Source organism: Lepus europaeus, chromosome 10 (genome assembly GCF_033115175.1).
Source record: "Lepus europaeus isolate LE1 chromosome 10, mLepTim1.pri, whole genome shotgun sequence".
NCBI classification, from domain to species: domain Eukaryota; kingdom Metazoa; phylum Chordata; class Mammalia; order Lagomorpha; family Leporidae; genus Lepus; species Lepus europaeus.
In genome coordinates this window covers 92,357,200-92,379,807 of record NC_084836.1, presented here as the reverse complement: position 1 = coordinate 92,379,807, position 22,608 = coordinate 92,357,200, and the positions used below count along the sequence as shown (strand labels likewise).

General features: G+C 39.4%; 1 protein-coding gene across 5 annotated transcripts in view; it reads left to right on the top strand.

Annotated features, from left to right (window-relative positions):
- Positions 1-22,608, top strand: part of PLCB1 (phospholipase C beta 1) — an 848,015-nt gene that overhangs the window by 541,513 nt on the left and 283,894 nt on the right. For all 5 annotated transcript variants that reach the window (XM_062203876.1, XM_062203874.1, XM_062203875.1 and 2 more), the window contains exons 8-9: positions 5,191-5,291; positions 7,239-7,405. In XM_062203876.1, coding sequence (XP_062059860.1) covers positions 5,191-5,291; positions 7,239-7,405 — 268 coding nt within the window. The remainder of the gene's footprint in view (positions 1-5,190; positions 5,292-7,238; positions 7,406-22,608) is intronic.

Here is a 22,608-nt window from a genome sequence, read left to right as displayed (position 1 = left end):
ATAATCAACTACGATCAGAGTTTTGAAAGATCATTATTCACTTTAAAGTGTGATTTACTCTGAGGTCTTATAGAATTATAATGCTTAAAAAAAAATCTAAAAACCAAAGACAGTTTCAGAGGCAGGAAATAAATGTTTCTGTGAACTGACTATGGTACATCAAAAATATATTTTAAATCTTTTAGGTAACTTCATATCTCTAGAACAGTAATTCTAGAAAATTTGTACTAATTAGTAAAAAGATTTTGGATATATTAACAAGAGGTATATTAAACATTTCACAGAAGAAGAGTTACATAAATGGTAGGTTTTTCTGCATAACTCAGAGCCGACTTCATAGCCAACAGTCATTCAAACTAGATTTAATTGTGTTCTGTAAATAGATACGTTACCAGAAACACTGGATATCCTGTTGAGATTTTTTTAAAACATTATCTATGTGCACATTGTTAGGGATAATTAATGCATCTGAACTTGTATCCTGGCTGACATGATCCACTGCAATAACAAATTCCTTTAAAGGGTACTCCTTTAGAGATTACAGTTAGGCTAAAAGTTACCTTAATTGTTAAAAAAAAAACAGTGCTATATCTGAAAAGAGAGACAAAGCAATTAATGTCCATCATTAATAATCCAAACGTATTTTCCTGTGAGAACCCTGAAAACTTTTGCATATTCAGAAAATTATCACTTTGCCCACAAACTTTCTGAGAACTGTGAATAGTTTATTTGTATCAAATCCCCTTGATTCAAGCCTTATTAACTTGAACAGAGTTCAGAGACATTTGGAATGTATTGTAGTCTTGCTATAGCTTTCTCATATGGAGTTATATTTTAATCTAGAGAATAAACACATGTATTTGCTTTGAATAATTACTGTAATTGATGGGCATTTGTATAATACAAAGATGAACTAATTCTTTTAGATTGAAAAAAGATATAAATGGGGCCGGCGCCGTGGCTTAACAGGCTAATCCTCCGCCTTGCGGCGCCGGCACACCAGGTTCTAGTCCCGGTCGGGGTGCCGGATTCTATCCCAGTTGCCCCTCTTCCAGGCCAGCTCTCTGCTATGGCCCAGGAAGGCAGTGGAGGATGGCCTAAGTCCTTGGGCCCTGCACCCGTATGGGAGACCAGGAGAAGCACCTGGCTCCTGGCTTCTGATCAGCGAGATGCTCTGGCCGCAGCGGCCATTGGAGGGTGAACCAATGGCAAAAAGGAAGACCTTTCTCTCTGTCTCTCTCTCTCTCTCACTATCCACTCTGTCAAAAAAAAAAAAAAAAAGAAAAAGAAAAAAGAAAAAACATATAAATTTAACTACAGAGTAATACAAATAAAATTTATAAATCTATGTGTAACTTGTGTAACTGTGGTGTGTTGCCTTTCTTCTATGACTTATATTCCAAATATAAACAAGAACCATAATTAAGTTTACAATTATGATTTTTAAAAATCACTTATATCAACTTTCTGTGTCAAAACCATATAAGTATTCATTTAAGTATTCAATTATTATGAATGATGTCTGGCTAATTCAACTCTTTAGGTATAGTTTTAATAAAAATAAAGAAGAAAGGTTGAATTTCTGAATTTACTGGAAATAGTTCATTAACTTGTCAAGAAAAATATCTGTATGTCAACTCTGTTCCTTAGAGTCTACATCAATAAACTAATATATTTTAAATGATATTTTTCTGGATGTTAAACTAACCATCATAGAATTAGTTTTTAATTCTAGAAATATATAAAGAAAATACAAACCACCATTCCAAAGCTAATATGAACAATCAGTTCACTGCTTCACAATGTGAGCTAATCAAGTCCTTCAGATCCAAAATGTAACACTCTACCGTCATGAACTTGCTCATCAAGATTTAAGAAACCTGTATAATCTCTTAGTGTTTCTGTCTGTAGAAGTGGGACCCTAAGGGTGCCTGCCGACTTGATAGAGCTGACGTGAGGATTAAATAAAAACATTCCAGTAAGGCTATTAGAACTATATGCTGGGCATACAATAAGTGCTCAATAAATACTTCTTATTATCCTGAGTATTTCTCATGTGTGGGTGTCTGGGGGTGTTTTTTTCTTTCATTATTAATTTGGCTTGTGTATGACACTCAGCAGATCTATAAAATCTAGAAACACCAATGTCACCAGTACATCCAGCAAGGTTTTTACAAATCTCTCTATTGAGATCCTTTGTATACAAGCATGAAATTGAAACTATAACACATGTTCAAATTGGCTAGTGATTTGCAGTTGCTGGAATAAATGGGCCTGATTTAGATATTGATTCAAAGTCATACTCACCTTTTTAATTTTTACTCAAAAAGTTTAAATAGCAGTAGCAGCAAGTGATCACTAATAATCTGTTTTCTATTGGTTGTCCTACATGATGGATGAAGCCCTAGATTACAAAACTGAAGATTTCAGGCCTGGTCATATCTTATGGATTCATTCAACAAACACTGATTAGATGCCTTATGTATGCCAGGCACCCTACTGAGAACATATAAATAAAGGTGGTCACTTCACTCAAAACCTCTTTTACAAAATCAGTTATATATTCATAAAAAGGAAGAACTGTGATGGAAGTAATACTGCAAATAAATAAAGGTAGATTGGAACACAAAGAAAAAAATGTCCTCACCAGTTGGTATGGTCAGGAGAGATTCAGAGAAGAATACTGGAATACTGGGCATAATATTTAGTGTATTAGATCTTGGCATTCCTCCAAATCAAGCAAGAAAAATGGATCAGTGTCAACCATTTCACCAAGTCATGAGATCTGGGAAAAGAAAGCTTGTGAATCAACTTTGTGTCTTTTAGCTTTGTTTAAAATGTGAGGAATTGGGAACTTTCCATAGCTTTTCCCTAGATATCTACCTTAAATCATTTCACTTTAGCTTTCAGTTATTTTCATTTATTTTAACTCTGTGCTATATAATAATTTTGTCTTCAATTTTCACACCCACTGACTCCAAAGACTTCTGTATATCCTCATCAGTCAAACTGGGCAAGAAGAAAATGAGCCAAAAAAAAAATAATAATCTAAATAAAAATTATCTATTTTTCTATGTGCTAACATCTAATTGGCAATGAAAATAATGTTGCATTTATTCAGATTATATCATCAATGTGCCCTCTCTAGTAGAAAGTATAATACACAGTTGATAAATAATCAGTGGTTAGATTTTAGTAAAATATGTTAAATTATGTGTCTGGACTCTTACCTATATAACTTTAGTTACATCTGCTATTCCATGGGAAATGCAAAATGAAAGTCCTAGCTATGAACTTCCACCATTCTCATGAATTACATTCATTTATTCATTGAATATTTATTGCGCATCTACTATATATTTTACACTGAAAATAGAGCATGTAACGAGCAACACACATGCCCTAGCTTGTGTATATCTGTAGGTTAGCAAAGATTAGAGAGGATTGTACAGCTGGGAGCACAGTTCAGTTGAGAGAATGCAGAAATATGAGATAAGCAATGTGATAGCACAAATGTAAGACAAAACCCAGCCCAAGAGGAAGGCAAGGCTTTTCAGAGAAAGAGACTTCAAGGCAAGAAGGAAGGAAAAAAAGAGACCAATAAGAGAAGGAAAGCAACTGTTGATATCTTTACATAAAATCAATGTATGTGTATGCTAACTGAGGTTGGAGAGAGCCAAGCTGAGATCTGTTTATCAGGGAGAAAGGGTCAACACTCTTGGGGTTCAAAAAATCTAATATCTTATGAAGTTATATGTACTTGATGGTCGGCAACATCACTAAGTATTTCTAGCAATTCATTTTAAAATTTTCTCTCCCTGTCTTTCAACCAAAGAATGGGCAAGACAAGGTCATTTTTGGCCATCAGACAAAACTACTTGAAGAGATTTGGGTATCTAATTCAGAGACAAGGTCACACTAAACAGTGTTGCACCCTCTATTCAAAGGGATTTCTTTCTGTAATTCAAATGGAATTTTGAAACTTGTTTACAGGTTGTACTTACCCCATTTTATGAAGCAATAAAACAATCATTGAGAATTGCCCAATGTTCCCAGATTTGACCCCTTATAAGCAGGATCTCAGTTCTCATCCAAGCAGCCAAAGTGTAATGGTATAATGCATCTATGTATGTATAATAATTCATGTGTTTGTTTGACTCAAAATTCAATTCTGCAGAATAGACTTTCATTCTTAATAAATGGATTTAGTTTTTTTAAAAAATGACTTTGTTCCTCTTGTATGGGGACTCCTTCTTACCTACCAAGTGGTGGGCTAAATTATCTTATCTGTTAGCAAGCTGTGTACAATTTCAGAAAATAATTCAAACAACTTTTAGAAATTTCTACAAAAATTCATTTTACAATAGGAATATGGCAAAAAGAAGTGTATCTTCTTTTGTTTAAGGGTGTGAAAATTAAAATAATCACATAAATATGTAACCACATCCATAAGAAAACTGCAGCAATGTTCTTCCTGTAACCAGGGTTTGAATACATGCTTCTGGTTTCCATGGCAACCCAGCCAAACAGAAAAATAAGCTATAGAAGTAGATTTTATATCAATGACTTGCTTCCTAAACAATAGAACCAGGGAAAAAAAATCAGTGAAAAATAGTGACTGTTGCTGTCCTACTGACAAAAACTATTACAACATACCAGTTCATTTAAACTGGAAGAAACATAATTTTAAAAAATACGACACAAGATTGGGATTTATGTTTTCATTATTATCTCTAGGGTCATTGCTTTCTTTAAAAATATTTATTCAAAACCTGGTGAACATCAAGTGCATAAACCTCAAACTACTGATCTGTGTACTTAAAAAAATAGTTAAAATGCTACATTTCAAGTATATTCTACCACAATAAACTCAAGATTCAAGCCAGAAAAAAAAATCTGCTAAAAAGATCCTATCTTTCCTAAGTCTACTTTACGTTGGTAAATACACTTAGGAAATTGTCTTCAGATTTCTTCAGAAGGAAAAAAAAATCTTAAATTTAAATTAAAAAGCAAAAGAAAATAAGGGTTTGACAACCCAAAACCAGTATCCAAATGACCTGGCCTCACAGATGTATTTTGAATGGTTACTTTGACCTCCTAGAAGGGAGGAAAGTAATGAAAGAAAACCGAGAGGGAGGGAGCTTGAGAAAGAGAATAGCCATTTGCTGACTTTGTTGTTTTATTTTCTAGAATGATTCAATACCTCAAGAGGATTTCACTCCAGAAGTGTACAGAGTTTTCCTGAACAACCTTTGCCCTCGACCCGAAATCGATAACATCTTTTCTGAATTGTAAGGGAACACATTTTAACCCTCTTTCTTAAAATATGCATATATTTGATATATGTGTGTATATATTATATAATATATAACTGAAAAGCAAAAGCAAAAAGAATCAGATATAGAGAGCTGTCTCCCATGCACTGGTTTACTCCCCAAATGCCCACAACAGTCATGGCCAGGTCAGGGCAAAGATGGGAGCCAGGAACTTAGTTCAGGTCTCCCATATGGGGGATAGTATTCCAAGCACTTGCGCCATCACTTACTGCTTCCCAAGGTCTCCATTAGCTGAAAGTTATATTGGAAGCAGAGGCAGGAAGCAAATCCAGGTACTGCACCAGGGTATGCGGGCATCCAAAGCAGCATATTGATTGCTGCACCAAATGCCCACACTCTTGATGCACTGTTTCTCAGCTTGCACTGTTGCTGAAGGGGCTGGGACAGGCTTTTGAGCTGTATTAGAGAAAAGAATGTTGTTCACCAAAGCTGCTCTCCTGTGTGATCTGATGAACAGTGTCACCCATGCTGGCCCTTGGAGTGAAACCACTGCTTGCTTGCTTTTAATGAGCAGAAGTTTTCTGGGATTTACTTGCTGGTGTAATTGTTTCCGTGTGCTCAGGTGACTGACTGACTCTATGTGGTGGGAAGGTAATGGAGAGAACAAGAGAGCATCTTGGCTTAGTGGAGATATTCACGTAGCACAAAGAACTCCAGACTGGGAACTTATCATTTCATCTCTACTTCATGAGCTGAAACTAATTGCTTTAATGTTAGACATTATAAACTTATGTAGGCATTATATATTATTTTTTAAAGGCTGCAAAAAATGAAAACAAACAAAGAAGCAAACCAAAACAACAAGACAAATCTGGAGAAAGAGCAATTTAATTGGAAGGGATGATTAAATTTGGATTTAACTGTGAAAGAAAAGGGGAAAAAAGCAATTTGCCTTTCTTCATGTACTGAACCTACCTAAGGACAGAAAATCAGCCCAAAAATAGTATACAAGATACGAGTTGGCCGGCTCTGCGGCTCACTTGGCTAATCCTTCGCCTGCGGCGCCGGCACACCAGGTTCTAGTCCCGGTTGGGGCACCGGATTCTGTTCCGGTTGCTCCTCTTCCAGTCCAGCTCTCTGCTGTGGCCCGGGAAGGCAGTGGAGGATGGCCCAAGTGCTTGGGCTCTGCATCCGCATGGGAGACCAGGAGGAAGCACCTGGCTCCCAGCTTCAGATCAGCGCAGCACGCTGGCCATAACAGCCATTTTGGGGGTGAACCAACGGCAAAGGAAGACCTTTCTCTCTCTCTCTCTCTCTTCTCTCTCTCGCTAACTCTGTCCAAAAAAAAAAAAAAAAAAGATAGGAGTAGACATAGACTAACAATGTAGCAATGTTTTGAAGAATGCCATTGTGCACTTTATATTCCTGCTTTGTTCTGCTAATTGAAATGATTATCGAACAAATGAGGAGTTTGGATCATACTATGTTGCAGAGTTAGAGATACTTATTAAACTTCAAGGAAATTAAAAATATGCTCAAGTAGATATTTTTTAAGTAATGAATAATATGCATTCAAAATGATTAAATGGAATAAGTAAGGGAGTTTGATGACTAAATCATAAATTTAGTTTCATAATCTAAAAACAATCTAGAATTCTGTGTTCAATTAATAGCACTTCCATCCACTCTTAAGGCAGTGTTTCCCTAGTGTGAATTTTCTTTTACATTTGGTATTTTTCAGGAGCATTGAGATTTGGTGGTGGCAACTGCAAAATATATTTTGTAGTTCATAGAGATATAGAAATTTTGCAGAGCAGCACAGTGTTTCTAGAGCAAGTTCAGAATTTGATTATAGTATACTTTCATCAGATATGGCACAGTTTTGTTATCTAGTAGTTCAAAAGTGTATGAATGAGTCTTAATGGGAAAAATTCTAATTTGTTGATTTTAAATTATTTTTAGTGGTGCCAAAAGCAAACCATACCTTACTGTTGATCAGATGATGGATTTTATCAACCTCAAGCAAAGAGATCCCCGGTTAAATGAGATACTTTACCCACCTCTAAAACAAGAACAAGTCCAAGTGTTGATTGAGAAGTATGAACCCAACAATAGCCTCGCCAAAAAAGGTAAGTCAACTCTGTTCCACACCATTGGAAACCTCTTGTTTCCACTTTATAATGGATCACCCATTGGTACTGATAGACATCTGGGAATATTTAGTTCAGTTTCCCCAATTTGTATACTTGTTTTCTTTTATGTATAAAATCACTGGTGGATCAGCTGGAAGTAGATTTTTTTAAACTTGGATGTGTGATTTATTTTTATTGCCATATCTATGTCTGCATATAACATATTTTCAAATATTGAAACATTTGTTTTCTTCATATTTTCCCTGAAATTTTTCTGGTCATGTCTGTTAGGAGTTCTATGTGCTTCCTCTAATTGAATGTCCCTTTCTTTCTACACAATGGGGATGTTTCTGTATTTATTTCTCTAAATAGGCCTTCTAGTCCATTGTCTTTTTACACCTTCAGGAACTCTGAAGACCCATATGTTGGGTTATCTGATAGTATACCATTACCATATATCTCTAACATTGTTTTTAAAATTTCTATTTTCTTCTTCTGTGCATTTTTTGTTTGTTTTTTTGGTTTATTGGTTTGTTGGTTTGCTTGTTTGACTGTATAATTTCAAAAGATTTGCTTCCAGTTTGTGTATTCTTTCTTCTGCCTCATCAAGTCTGCTGTTAAGGCTTTCTACCACATATTTTTGTCTATTGAATTCTTCATTTCTAATATTTCATTTTGATTTCTCTTTAAAATCTCAGTTTCTTGGGAAAAAAATTTCATTCATATCATGTATGGTTTTCTTCAGTTCATGGATTTGCTTCTGGTCATTTGTTTTTAGGCATTTGTGGGACTGATTTTTGTCTTTGTTTTTTTCCTCTGCTGGCTGTTTTCTTTGAGCTATACCACTGTGGCTTAGTGGGATGTCTACACTTTCAGTGAAGATCTATAGGTGTTTGGTGGGTGTGGCCAGTGAGCTCTGGTCAGTGCTCCAGGGTAGGGCAAGTATCCAGGGTGACACCCAAGTTGGGTATGGTAGATCTCAATGCCTGGGTGTTATCCCCAGTGTGTTCCAGGCCACCAAATGAATCACACACATGATCTGCATAGTCCTCACGGTGAGCACAGTGGGCATGTGGAGCTGCTCCCAGTGATTGCCCAGAGACCCAGCAAATCCCTGCACCTTCTCATGTAACCACTGAGTCCCCCACAGTCTCAACCCACAAGACTCCCACAGCTGCTGGGTTCAGAGGTTTTTGTTTGCCTTGCCAGCCTGCCCAGTCAACAGAGAGGCAGATGTTCCTTGAGACAGCTCTGCCTAAGCTTTCTGACCCTGGGAGGCTGTGAGCACCTCACCATTTGCATAATTGTCCAGCCACCTATCAGCTAGGCTTAACGTCAGTGGGGACTGCAGATTTTTCCTTCAACTAGAATCACCAGATCACACGGGTACACTGGCCAAATGTTGCTCCACTATCGCCACCAGTACTGCTGTGAAGGTGGCATCCTGTCTCGGCCAGTTGCTATGCGAACCACGTGAAGGCTTCTGCAGCTGCCGCCCAGACCCAAAATGGCACCCACTGTTTCTCAGCCAGAAAGCAGGTTCTGTTGTCGAGAAGTCGTGGGGTGGACAAACGTGCAGCTTCTACTTCCACTAGGTCCATGGGAAACTGCCAGCCCCCAGTGCTCCAGTTCAAATGCAAACCACACTCTCCCTCCGGTTATATTGCCACGTGCTGCTGCAGTCCGGTCTCACCTCCATCTCCACAGCTGCTCTCTGCCCTGACTCAGCCCCTGCATTCATGCAACGTGCCTGCGTTCATGCTGCGCATCTGCACCCTCCATACAGGTCCATGGGGTTCCTTCTCTTCTTGTAGGATTTCCAGTTTGGTTTTCTTCTCAGTTATCCCCTGAAAGTACACCTCCTACAGCATTCTCTTTCACTGTTCATCACATCACTCTTTAATCCACCATCTTAGGATCTCCTCAGATCATAAAGATTTAAGTGCTGCAAGTTTTCAATTTGATGTGGCAGCATTGTTCCCCAATAAGCTCTTCAAAGTTTTCTCTCTGGATAAGCTGAAGTCTCATCAAGGTTGAAATGTCTTCGCTGTGATGAAATGGTGATGTTGGAAATTGCCTAGCTATCCCATAGTGAGGAAAATAAAGAAAGAAGTTAACCAATTACTGAGGACAAATAAATTGCCTATTAATATGCAGGCAATTTACAAAGCAACAGAAATGACTCTAGCAGGCTGATTGCCATGAATGAGAATATTTATCATAAAGGTAGATGAAAGTCTTTTAAGCCGTTGTATTTATTTTAGAATCAGTCTTGTAACTAGAAAGCAAAAGTATTTATTATGATGAGAAGTAAAATCTCATTGGTTCTGTTCTACGTTGTTGTTGGTTGGGAATTTATAGATGACTTTTTTAGTTTGCGTTTGTTTTCTTGTCCTAGCACTTTGCCCTTGTCATTATCGTCATTCTTATTGTTGCTGTGGAGGTGAAGAAACAACACAACAGTGTGTGTTGGTATTGCCAGGCAGGCCTCCAAGACTACTTAAATACTAGGCTCTTTCTTCCCCACTGCCACAATCCCTGGGATTTCCTTTTTCTCATTAAGCAAGGAGAAACTTCTTGGAAGTTTTGTCTACCTCACTTAGCAATTTCCTTATTAAATTCAAGCTTCTCCAAAAATAACTTACACGGTGCTGTCACAAATCCAACGTGACCTCAAAAACAATTAATCTATGACACTAGGCAAACAAAGATCATTGATGAAAGCAAAGTGGCAACTCACAAACATCAGATGTGCCCTTTTCTCCTCCTTCATGCCACACTGCTGATAGTGCATGCTTCAGTGGTCTGTGATGCCCCATTCATCATCCTTTGATGACATGGAGAAGAAAGAGAACACAATGGGGTAAATTGTGCTGCGCTATTGTGAAACACCATAATCATAAAAGAACCAATTTTGACTCTGATGGAAACGCTGATGATGTCTCCTAACATTTGGCAAGATTATTTAGTGCCATTTTGTAAATGTACTATGTATGAATTCCGCAAGTACAACAATCCCACAAAACTCAAATGTTTTTTAAAAGCAACTTTACTTTTCTGTAACTTAAAAAAATGTTTAATTTACTTGAGAGGCTAAGAGACATGGAAAGATGGAGAGAGCGAGGGAGGAGAGATGAAGGGAGAAAGGGAGAGAGCCCATCTGCTGGTTCACTACACAAATGCCCTCAGTGTCCAGGGTTGGATCAGGCCAGACTTGGGAGCTGGGAACTCAATCTAGGCCTCCCATGTGAGTGCAGGAATCCAGTGACTTGAGCCGTCACCTGCTACTTCCCAGGATGCACATTAGCAAGAAACTGGAGTCAGGAGCTGGAAAAGGAAATCAAACCTAGGTATGCTGATTTGAGTCATGGACACATTAGCTGCTAGACTGAACACACATACTAGACTGAACATACACATAGCTTTTCTGTGACTTAATATGATCTTGGTCATGAAGTGCCTTAATATCAGTGTAGAGAAGCAATTTATAATAGTGATTCCACTCAGATTTTTCAAAGTGGAATCCACTTCATTGGTTATGTTGTTTTGATACCTAACCTCATTGTGCCCTAATTACTTCCTCTTCAGAACTGAAGGGAGAAGTTTTCTTGATTGACTTGTGAATTTGAATTAAATAATACCTTCAACCCACTTAGAAGAATGTGTGCCCCTTTTGATATGAGGAGTAAGTATTAACCTGCAGTGTATTGAAGTGCAGTGTGTAACTTTTGATTCCTTGGGTGTTTTCATCTATTTTGTCTGGGAGATCACATGATTTCTGGGGATTAGACTTTCTTTAACGTCCCCTACCACCTAAAAGATAGACCTGTTTGGCCGGCGCCGTGGCTTAACAGGCTAATCCTCCACCTTGCGGCGCCAGCACACCGGGTTCTAGTCCCGGTCGGGGTGCTGGATTCTATCCCGGTTGCCCCTCTTCCAGGCTAGCTCTCTGCTATGGCCCAGGAAGGCAGTGGAGGATGGCCCAAGTGCTTGGGCCCTGCACCCGCATGGGAGACCAGGAGAAGCACCTGGTTCCTGCCTTCGGATCAGCGAGATGCGCCGGCCGCAGCAGCCATTGGAGGGTGAACCAATGGCAAAAAGGAAGACCTTTCTCTCTGTCTCTCTCTCACTATCCACTCTGCCTGTTTAAAAAAAAAAAAAAAAAAGATAGACTTGCTCATGATGAAATATTTCATGGAGACTTATAGGTGTGATTTAATCATTGACATGCATCTGTGCCCCAATTTATCATTTGAGAATGTTCTCTGTCCTGCAAAGAGGAATGTAGGCTAGCTGCCATTTCCTCCGATAGCCTCATCTAGTCCATGTGAAAGTCAGGAGCATTGGAATCCAACATCTGGACTGCTACCATATCATATAAGAAGTACCCTCTGTCACCCAGGGAGTGCCAAACAGATCTGGCTGGCTACAATGTAGCCCTTTCCTCTCCATAATTCCTATGTACAAACTTAACTCTTCATGAGTCAACTAGTCAAATTATAAAAGTCCTTAGTAAAATCAGTGTAACTCCAAGGCATGTACACAGAAAGGAACTTAGGACTACTGCCTTGTTTTAAGGACAAACAGAGGCTGTATATACTAATTACTAATGTTTCATTCACCAACAGTACTCATTCAATAATGGTATAAATTTCCATTCTCTTTATATAAAGCAGGCCAAATACCACTGGAGGAAGCAGTCACTCTCTTATGTTCTAATCTTGCAAACTCAAAATTATAATCAAACCTGAGTGTATTCATTCATTACTTTGGCATTCAATAAATTATTAGTGAAATGTAGAAGGCTATGGGCTGTGACAAATCCAGAGATATGCCTCTACAGCCTTGTGCTCTCTTGAGAGGGAGAGAGAGGGAGAGGGAGAGGGAGAGGGAGAGAGAGAGAGAGAGAGAGAGAGAGAGAGAGAGAGATGAATATAAATAACTATCACTTCTCAAATTCCAATGTGCCCATGAATCACCTACAGCCTTGTTAAAATGCAGATTCTAGATTCTGTATTTCTAACCAGTCACTGATTGATGCTGATGTTGCTAGACAAAGCAGCCAGGCTCTAAGAGGTTCAGAAGAAGAACAGTAGGCAAGACAATGGAGAGATATTATCCTGTAAGGAGGATTCATGGAAGAGGTAACATCTGAGTTGAAATGATTTCAACAGAAATGAACCAGATACTTTATAGGGATAGAACATACCATTATTGTATTCACTTACTCTTTCAGCAAACATTTCCTGAGCACTCATATATTAAGCACCAAGAAAAGTTAAGATGAAATTTTTAAAATAATTTATTTTTTATTTATTTGAAAGAGAGAGAGAGAGAGGTAAAGAGAAAATGAGAGATCTTCCATTCTCTGGCTCACTCCCCAGATGGCTGCAACAGCCAGGGCTAGACTAAGCCAAAACTAGAAGTCCAAAACTACATCTGGGTTTCCCACGTGGGTGACAGGGACCCAAGTATTGAGTCATCATTCTGAGCCTTCCCAGGCACTTTAGCAGGGAGCTGGACCAGAAATGGAGCTGGACCAGAATTAGCAGGGAGCTGGACCAAACTGGTGCTCCAATATAAGATGCTAGTATTATAAGCAGTGGCTTAAACTGCTGTGCCTCAATGCTGGCCCCTAAGGTTAAACTTTGATGATCTCATAAGTCTGAAGAAGTCTGGATGCAGGGTCTGAAATAATTTTTTTCTCCCTTCCTCATTAAAATACTCAGAGCAAATCTTATTTTTGGTCAGAGTATACACTTATTAAACCAAAAAACTCAAGTAAGGACATAGTGTGGAACATAAGTTATTTCATAGCAAGACATTTCATTTGCTACTTTTGCTGTCTATATGAACAAAGGAGGTCGTTTTACTGTGTTAACTCTTATTTTAAGGTCAAAAGGATAACAATTTTGAAATATCTATTTGTAGGACCAAAAAATTATTGAGTTAATTCTCTAATAACTTATTTGTTAATAACCAAGGGTTTGAAATATCTTGTTCTGAAAGTGAAAATACATTTCTTAATTTCACTTCTCAGCTTATAACAATTGATTTTTGATAACAGGATATTTTCAGGAACTTTTTTTTATATCTTCCTTATGTTAATCAATTAGCTACAAGAGAAATTCAACAAAGCAGTTTAAGAAAGTATTTGGGCCGGCGCCGCGGCTCACTAGGCTAATCCTCCACCTTGCGGCACCGGCACACCAGGTTCTAGTCCCGGTCGGGGCACCAATCCTGTCCCGGTTGCCCCTCTTCCAGGCCAGCTCTCCGCTGTGGCCAGGGAGTGCAGTGGAGGATGGCCCAAGTGCTTGGGCCCTGCACCCCATGGGAGACCAGGAGAAGCACCTGGCTCCTGCCATCGGAACAGCGCAGTGCGCCGGCCGCAGCGCACCTACCGCGGCGGCCATTGGAGGGTGAACCAACGGCAAAAAGGAAGACCTTTCTCTCTGTCTCTCTCTCACTGTCCACTCTGCCTGTCAAAAATAAAAAGAAATAAAATAAATAAAAAATAAAAAATAAAGTATTATTTGACTTCACTATGATGATTTGTATGGATCTGGAAGAAAATCAGCATTAATTTATTATGTGACTCTCAAAAAGCACATTATGATTTTGTAAAGAAGTAATCCTATACTGAAACCCAGTGACTTACTTGAAATTTCACACCAATGTGATCTTGAAAAAGCAGAGTTTTTAACTTTCAGTCAAGTAGTTAATACATTTTGATCAATAAACATATGTAAAATTAAGGAGGGACGTTTAATACTATAACATAATGTTTTATTTTGCTACTTTAATTTTGACTCATTCCTCAACTGTGCTGAAGACTTTGTTATAATTGGTGTGGGTCTCAGTACTGACACACACAGTCTACAGATCTATTTGATCATACCTTTATTCTGTGAGGAGCAGGTGTTCATGAGGTTTTGTAAAATCATTGCATTAGAATAGCGGGTTAAAATATTAGCAGACGTTTCAAGCTACATTCTATTTTTTCATCATTTCTTCCTCTTAAACTTTTACATGGGTGTTCTCTACAAAAGTTGCTCCACTTTATTGCCATTAAAGCATAATAATTAGGCTGTGTAATCCCTGTTAGTATGTGATCAGTGCTTATTAAGTTGATGATTTAATAGTTGAAATGAATTCAAAATTATTGTGGCAAAATAATATCATTTTAAGCAAAACAATAGAAGCTCAGGTTAGCAAGCTTTTTGCCCCTAACAGATCTAAACTAATAATAATTGTATCAATAGATAAAACCCTATTTTATTTTCAATATTTTTAATTTAAAATGCTGACATAATTAAATTATTGTGTAGTTATTGCCAACACCAAAAAACACCTGGAGTGTGGTAGAACACTGAGCTTAGTAATCTTGCAGTCTGTAATATTAGGTAGGACTCTCACTTGAGCAATGGTGGAAAAATGAACTGAAGCACAGAAGGAAGTTTGTTGGTACAAATAAGCACATTGCAAGGTATTAATGATTTCAGACTGTATCCAGGAGCTCAAGCAACAGCATCAAGAATTGCCTTTTGGGGCTGGCACTGTGGCACATCAGGTTAAGCCACCACCTGCAGCGCCAGCATCCCATGTGGGTGCCAGTTCAAATCCAGGACACTTCACTTCCAATCCAGCTCCTTGCTAATACACCTGGTAAAGCAATGGAAAATGGCCCAAGTCTTTGGGCCCCTGCCACCCATGTAGGAGACCCAGATGAAGCTTGTGGCTCCTGGATGAGAGATGTCTCTCCCTGTCTCTGTTTTTCTCTCTCTGTAGCTCTACCTTTCAAATCAATCAATAAATCTTTAAAATTGTCTTTCTTCATCTCTCATCTCTCTGTTCTGGCTATGGTTCTTGGTCAGATTCTCCTGAAATAAGAAGTGTGCACTAGCAGCTTTTTCCAGCCTCCAACTCACCAATATCTCAGTATGTAGAAATTCTTTATACTCACAATTCTATCAAAAGTCCCAGAATCCAGAGCCTTGCTTAGGCAACCAGAGGCCACTCTTTTTTAAAGATTTATTTGTTTATTTATTATTTGAAAGGCAGAGCAATAGAGAGGAAGGGAGCAACAGAGAGCACTCTTGCACCTATTGGTTCACTCCCCAAATGGCTACAACATCTAAGTCTAGGCCAGGGCAAAGCTAGGAGGCAGGAACTCCAGGTCTCCCACTTGGATGGGAAGGTCTGGGTGACCTATGGCTGCCTTCCCAGGCACATTAGCAGGAAACTAGATTGAAAGGAGTTATGAGATGCTACTGTAGCAGATATCAGCTTAACCCACTGTGCCACAATGTGAGCCCCACAAGCAACTCTTAAACCAGAACCACTGTGGCCTGGAGAATGGGATAAAATGATTTTACCAGACTGCATCACATGAATCTCCCTGGAGCCAATGAGCAGTCAAGTACAAAAACTGCAAACTGTGTGGACTGACAGTAAAAGGAAGCTTCCCAAAATTTGAATGCTTCCTAGAATAAAGAACAAGGACTGGTTGGTTGCTGAGCAAACAATAACAGGTCCTACAAAAGTTATGTCTATAAATGAACAATTCATCATGTTCATCGCCTTACCTGAGGAAGCCATTTACCTGTTTGACTAGCCCAGCTCCCTAGTTTTCTCATCTTTGAAATGATTCCCTGAGAGAATTGCTGGGAGAATTAAATAAAATGCATATGTTATTATTGCCCACTAAGTGGTTACTGACCACTTACAAAAGAAAAGTGATAATTGGCTTTTACACTAAATTATTTGGAAGCATTTATGGGTCTGGAGGTGACATTCATTTCTTGGGGCAGAGGCCTTCCCAAACATTTCCATCTCTTGGCTTACAGTCTTACTTGGCATAAGTTAGTTAGAATCATTTAACAATAAAACCTGAAAAATATGGCATGTCATATTTATGCACAAATATTCCTTTCTTACTCATAACCCTTTTATATATATTGTACTAAAATGGATTTAGAAAGGTTTTTTTTAGTTGATTCTTATGTTTACTTTATTGTCACTTAATTTTTTTAGGAGATTTTTAAAAATCCTTTTCTGAGAGGGTGTTGTGTGAAGCAGATTAAGTCACCACTTGGGATGCTACCTCTCGTTATCAGAGCACCAGGGATTGAGTCCTGCCCTTTCCTCTGCTTCTAATCAAAGTTCATGCTAATACACCTGGGAAACAGCAGATGATGATTTAAATGATTAGTCTCTGCCCCCCACGTTTGAGACATATATCGAGTTCCAGATTCCTGGCCATCCTACTGCCATGGTTAAATTTGTAAATACCAGGCCGGCGCCGCTGCTCACTAGGCTAATCCTCCGCCATGCGGCGCCGGCACACTGGGTTCTAGTCCCGGTCGGGGCACCGATCCTGTCCCGGTTGCCCCTCTTCCAGGCCAGCTCTCTGCTGTGGCCAGGGAGTGCAGTGGAGGATGGCCCAAGTGCTTGGGCCCTGCACCCCATGGGAGACCAGGAGAAGCACCTGGCTCCTGCCATCGGAACAGCGCGGTGCGCCGGCCGCAGCGCGCCAACTGCAGCGGCCATTGGAGGGTGAACCAACGGCAAAAGGAAGACCTTTCTCTTTGTCTCTCTCTCTCTCACTATCCACTCTGCCTGTCAAAAAAATAAAAAAAAAAAAATTGTAAATACCAGGCAAATGAGCTTGCTTGATGTGTGTATACAATCAGATGACAATTGCACTGCAGCTGACATTGAAGTTGGTTCCATGTCCCTTGATATTCACTCTTCTAAGACAGCCAGCAGCTTTCTCTGCAGTTCTCCAGGACTGTCAGTCCAGGGACAGCCAGCATCCAACGCCTGGGACCACACGGCCCCCGCAGTTGCTGGAGGCTGAGTACTTCCTCTTCCTTGCCCCTCGAGTGAGACAGTTCTCTCAGAGTCTCTCAAGGAGACTGAGCTACAATTTCCCACAGCGCTAACCCTCTTATTAAACATCCCTGTATTAGTTGCCTTTCCTCCCCTTGTCATTTCTCTTCAGCTGTTTCCAGTCACCTTCCAGATAAGTTGTAATCAAATCCTTGTCTCTGAGTTGGCTTTCGGAAGACCCTAAACTAAAATGTGCACTTTTCTATCACTGACTCTCGCAGAATCAAATGTGGAAGATGAGTGCAGTGAGAATAGCTGAGAATTGAGAGAAAAAAATGGAAAGGGGCTCTGCCTGTGGCTCATTCCTTCCAACCTATCAATGATAATAGTTGTTATCATTGGTGAAGCCCTAGCCAGGGGCTGCAAATCATGGCATTTTCCTAGAAGAGGCAGAAGATCCCAGAAGAGGCAGCTAAGTGAGCAGCAATGTCGTGATCAGGACATTGATCATGATCTTTGTCCCATTGCAGAGTCCTTCCAGCTACTCTAGACTTCCTCTAGCAGACATCCGTGAGGGTTTGTTGAAAAGAGAAATGTCACCTGTTTAGATGTTATTATGCAATTGGCCTCTATAGCAATGGTTTCCAAACTTGTCCTTTTTTTTTCTTTTTTTTCATTTATTAAACTTTTATTTAATGAATATAAATTTCCAAAGTACAGCTTATGGATTACAATGGCTTCCCCCCTCCCATAACTTCCCTCCCACCCGCAACCCTCCCCTTTCCCGCTCCCTCTCCCTTTCCATTCACATCAAGATTCATTTTCAATTTTCTTTATATACAGAAGATCAGTTTAGTATATATTAAGTAAAGATTTCAACAGTCCAAACTTGTCCTTTAATTTTTGTTTTTCTTTTATCAAAGTTTTACAAAAACGACTGATATGTAGGGAAAACCTTTAGAAACGGCGTTTCAGTTTAATAGAGAAGAGCCTAAAATCTAAGTAGTGGTGGCTACCCTACCCTTGTAGTCCATCTTGCCCCATCCCATTCTCCGCAGGCACTTTTGCCAATACCTCAGGAGATTCGGGATGTTCAGTTTAAAAACCACTCACCTGAGGGACATATTGACTGGTGTAAAGATCTGTCTCACAATTAAATATTTTTATATAGATTACCTGCATAGAAATAGAGGAAATAAAAGAACTGAAATGAATAAACAAAATAAACTCAAATGAGACAGACTTATTTCCCAGAAGACAAAGATGCATGAAAACTAAATGATGTTGCTTATTCTTTTCATGCTTAATTAAGTTACAACGTAGAGAAAGCCGTTGAAAGCCACTCTAGTGTTTTATTGATCAAGATTCTATTTAAATTCCACCTATTGACTTTCTAGCCTCAATGGAAGGTCACTGAAGAATGAGTATATCTCCTCTTAACTCTGTGTTTCTTAGGTTCACACACTTCTCTGAAGTATTTGCGATGGGCTAAGTATGAAAAATAAAATGTTTTTCAAGGTAGCTGTTATGCATCCGTTGTTTATTGGTTGACTTGGCAACCTCCCTCACTTTTCTTTCCCTTGTTGCATTTCCTCCATTCCCTGGAGACAGGATCTGGGCCTGAGAGGCAAACACCCACCCCAAGAATCCTGGCTTTTTCTTGCTGCAGCCTTTCTGTCAGTGACCTCAGCGTCTGCTCAGCAGCACAACACTAGCCAAAACGTCACAGCCACATCTAGTCACGGCTGAAGTGTCCTTTGTTCAGAAAATAACCAGACAGGAAAAATATAAATAGTAAGAGGCAAAGTCAAATGCTAGTCACAGGGGCTAGGGAAGTGAGCTTGGTCCATAAATCCATGCCACAGTCTGTTGCATTTTGAGAAAACCTGGTTACTTCATCAACAACACCTTCCCAAGATGTCTTGCCATTTTGTGTTGAGCATTTAGGAAAAAACAAAAACAAAAACATGAAACTGTCTGTTTTCTTTTTCTTCCCCTGCATGTAACCTCCCAGCAGAACATGGTAGTAACAACTGGGACTACCACATCTTTCCCCTATCAACAGGGGTCAGGGGAGACTTTAGCTCATTCAAGAGGAACAGCATGGCAGGTTGCACTGTGCTGAGAGAGAGAAAGGCCATGGAGCCATAGGCATTTGACCACCAACATCTGCAATACTCAGAGTCTAGATGTGTTAATATTCAACCCACACCAACTTGGAGGAAAAGAGGTCAAATGCAAAGGGAAAACAAATGATCACCAGGAAGCCAGATTAAGTGAGGTGTGGGCTCTTTGCCCTAATATTTAAAAGCTGGAAAATGTGTCATGGCAGAGAGCGCTGTCAGGAAGCTGAGGATGTCCTATTATTTTGTTATTGTATTATGGAGATTCTGGGGGCACTATCTTAATTCTGAATCCCTGCAATCTCCAGGACTCCAGTTACGAGAGCTTAATTATACCCAGCTGAGGATAGCATTACTTAAGTGGAGCCTTAATTGACAATGGCAGACAAAAGTCAACCTTTTCACCCAAACCTTTGCCTTACTTGCAAAAAGTGAGCCAAAATGCTTTGGGCAATGTTGCTCTAAGTCTTTGTCAGGTCTTCCCCAGAATCTGACTCTGAGAGAAGATTTCAAGTACAAAGAATTTACATGAGAAGAGGTACCAGGAAGCACCTAAAAGGCAGTAGGTGGGAATGAGGAAGGGAAAGCAGCCAGTAGAAGTGGTGTCATTCACCAGTTATCCCTGTGAGGACCTGCAGATTGGTCCTGAGGCAAACACTGCATTTGTACATAGAACACCCCCACATTTCCCAACCACAGTTATTATTAAAGATGCTCCCAGGAGGTATTTATTTTTAGCACTTCCAGCCCTTTGGACATAACGTAAGCCATCAGGCAAAGACATGCAGGTGGAAGACCTGCTGATCTCCTAGGATATCAGTATCTCCGTTGTCTGCTACAACATCATAACCAGCAAAACAATACAAACCTCAACCAGTAGTATAAAAGCAATTTTTCTCTCCAGTTACATGGCTTGAGCCAGAATATTCAGCATGTCAAAGGAAAAATTCTCCATTGAATTTTTTTAAATTCAAACACACACCTGATGCAAGTGCAAGTACATTTTATTTCAACCTGTAGTATACAACTAACTTAAGAACCACTAGGAAGCGGAACAAAATCAAAATGAAATTTTCACTCTCAAGAAGTCTATAATTCTAAAAGGAGATATTAAAATAATTGGAATACAATATAGAATTGATATGCCTCTAATTCATTCATCAAGCAGATAGCTTTGGGTATCTTTTCATGTGCTAGTGAGGCTTGGAAGAAAAAGTTTTGTTTACTGAGATTCCAAGTAGTTTCAGTAATTGCTCCAAGCTCTTTGCCTACTAATTATCTTATACTAACTTCAGTACAAATCTGTAGGTGCATATTATTGTCCTCATTTTACAGTCAGTCTTTGGATGGTCAAGTAACTGAAATTTGTTCAGCAGGAGCATTATGCTTTTTGAAAAGGAGTTAGTGAGAGGTGAATCTAAAAGAGTAGCATTTGTGACCTGAATGGAAGCCTTGTTGCTACCCTGGCTCTTTAATCCATTTATTTACTCAACATAATGTTTTTCTGAGTCTCATTGCCAATGCCAACCCTTGAGATGGACAATGAAATCGTGCCATTCTTCTCCTCTCAAGGCTTTCCATGTGGTAGAACCTTCTCTGTAGTCCATAAAATGAGGAAGGATGTATTGAATTTCTGAAATGAAAAGTATGGGACTGACGAGAGTCAGGTGCTGTTTAAGGTGCTAAGAGATAACATGTTCTAAATAGTTCATCAGAAAACATCAATGAGCGCCTATTCTAGATCTGCCTTTATAATAAACACTTGAGGAGATATAAACAAAGTGAAGGTCATGGCGCTGGCCTTTAGAAAACCAATGTCCATTTTGAACAAGGGATATGACTTTCCTGTTAATGATCTAGGACATTTTTTCCTCTTCTACATTATGGTCAGGAAACATTGTGGCAAGTCTCCTCTCTTAGAGCATTGTGAAAGTGCACTAACTAAGAAAATAAAATGGGACTTGTTTTTTGTCTAATAACAACTTCTAATTCTAAATGGTAAATAGGGCTAGGAATTGGTGTAACAAAGATGCCAACTGAAATGCCCACACCCCATATCGAATGCTCTACTTTCAATTCCAGCTTCCTATGAACATCTTGAGAGTCAGCAGGCAATTGCCCACATACTTGGGTTCCTGCTACCCTTTGGAGAGAACTTGAGTTCTAGGCTCCTGGCTTCAGCCTGCTTAGCTTGAGCTGTTCTAAGCTTTTAGAGAGTTAATTGGCAGGTAGAAAAATCTCTTTCTCATGAACATTTGAAATAAGTAAATGTTAAGCTAATACATAATCTAGGCTCCAAATACAGCTCTAAAGTAGTCTTTAAGAAAGAAAGGTTCTAATCTGGATTCTGCCTTTACTCTGTAACAGTTGAAAGGGACTGTTTAATTTCTCCTGGATCAAAGTTTATCTGTCATGTTAAAAAATCAAACTTTTTTTAAAAAAAGATTTAGTTATTTATTTGAAAAGCAGAGTTACAGAGAGCCAGAGGCAGAGAGAGAGAGAGAAATTTTCCATCCGCTGGTTAACTCCCCAGATGGCCGCAATGGCCCGAGCTGGGGAGCCGGAACTTCTTCCAGGTCTCCCACATGTGTACAGGGGTCCAAGGATCTGGACCATCTTCTGTTGCTTTCCCAGGCACAGTAGCAGGGAGCTGAACCAGAATTGGAGCAGCCAGGTCTAGAACCAGTGCCCATATGGGATGCCAGCACTGCAAGTGGCTGCTTTAGCTGCTATGCTAAGCAGTGGCCCCAATAAAACTTTGTTATACTTACTAAAGAGAAGCGTGAGGATAAAGTAAACTCACAAATGTGAGACTATTTTGAAAAAGGGAAAGTGCTAAACCAAAGTAGGTGTTATTAAGAACTTTCACACAAAACCACATCAACAAGTACAACTTAATACCATACAGGGAAAGCTGCAGGAACAGAGAAAACCGTGACAGCTGGGTGAGGGGGTGATCTGAGAAGGCTTCTAAACAGCTGCTAGAGGTTCAGTGGACGTTATCACACCATAACTTGGACTTGTATTTGCACATAGTTATGGGAATAGAACAGCTTTTGCAATCAAAATGTAATAAGACTGTGTGACACTTTTCAACCTGAGATAAAATAATAATGCGCAACAACATGCTCTGCTAGTCCCCTTTTCATTTCTATAACAAAATACCCGATGCTTGGTAACTTTATAAAGAAAAGGAGTTTCTTTCAACTCACAGTTCTGGATGCCCAAGGTCAATGGGCTGCACCT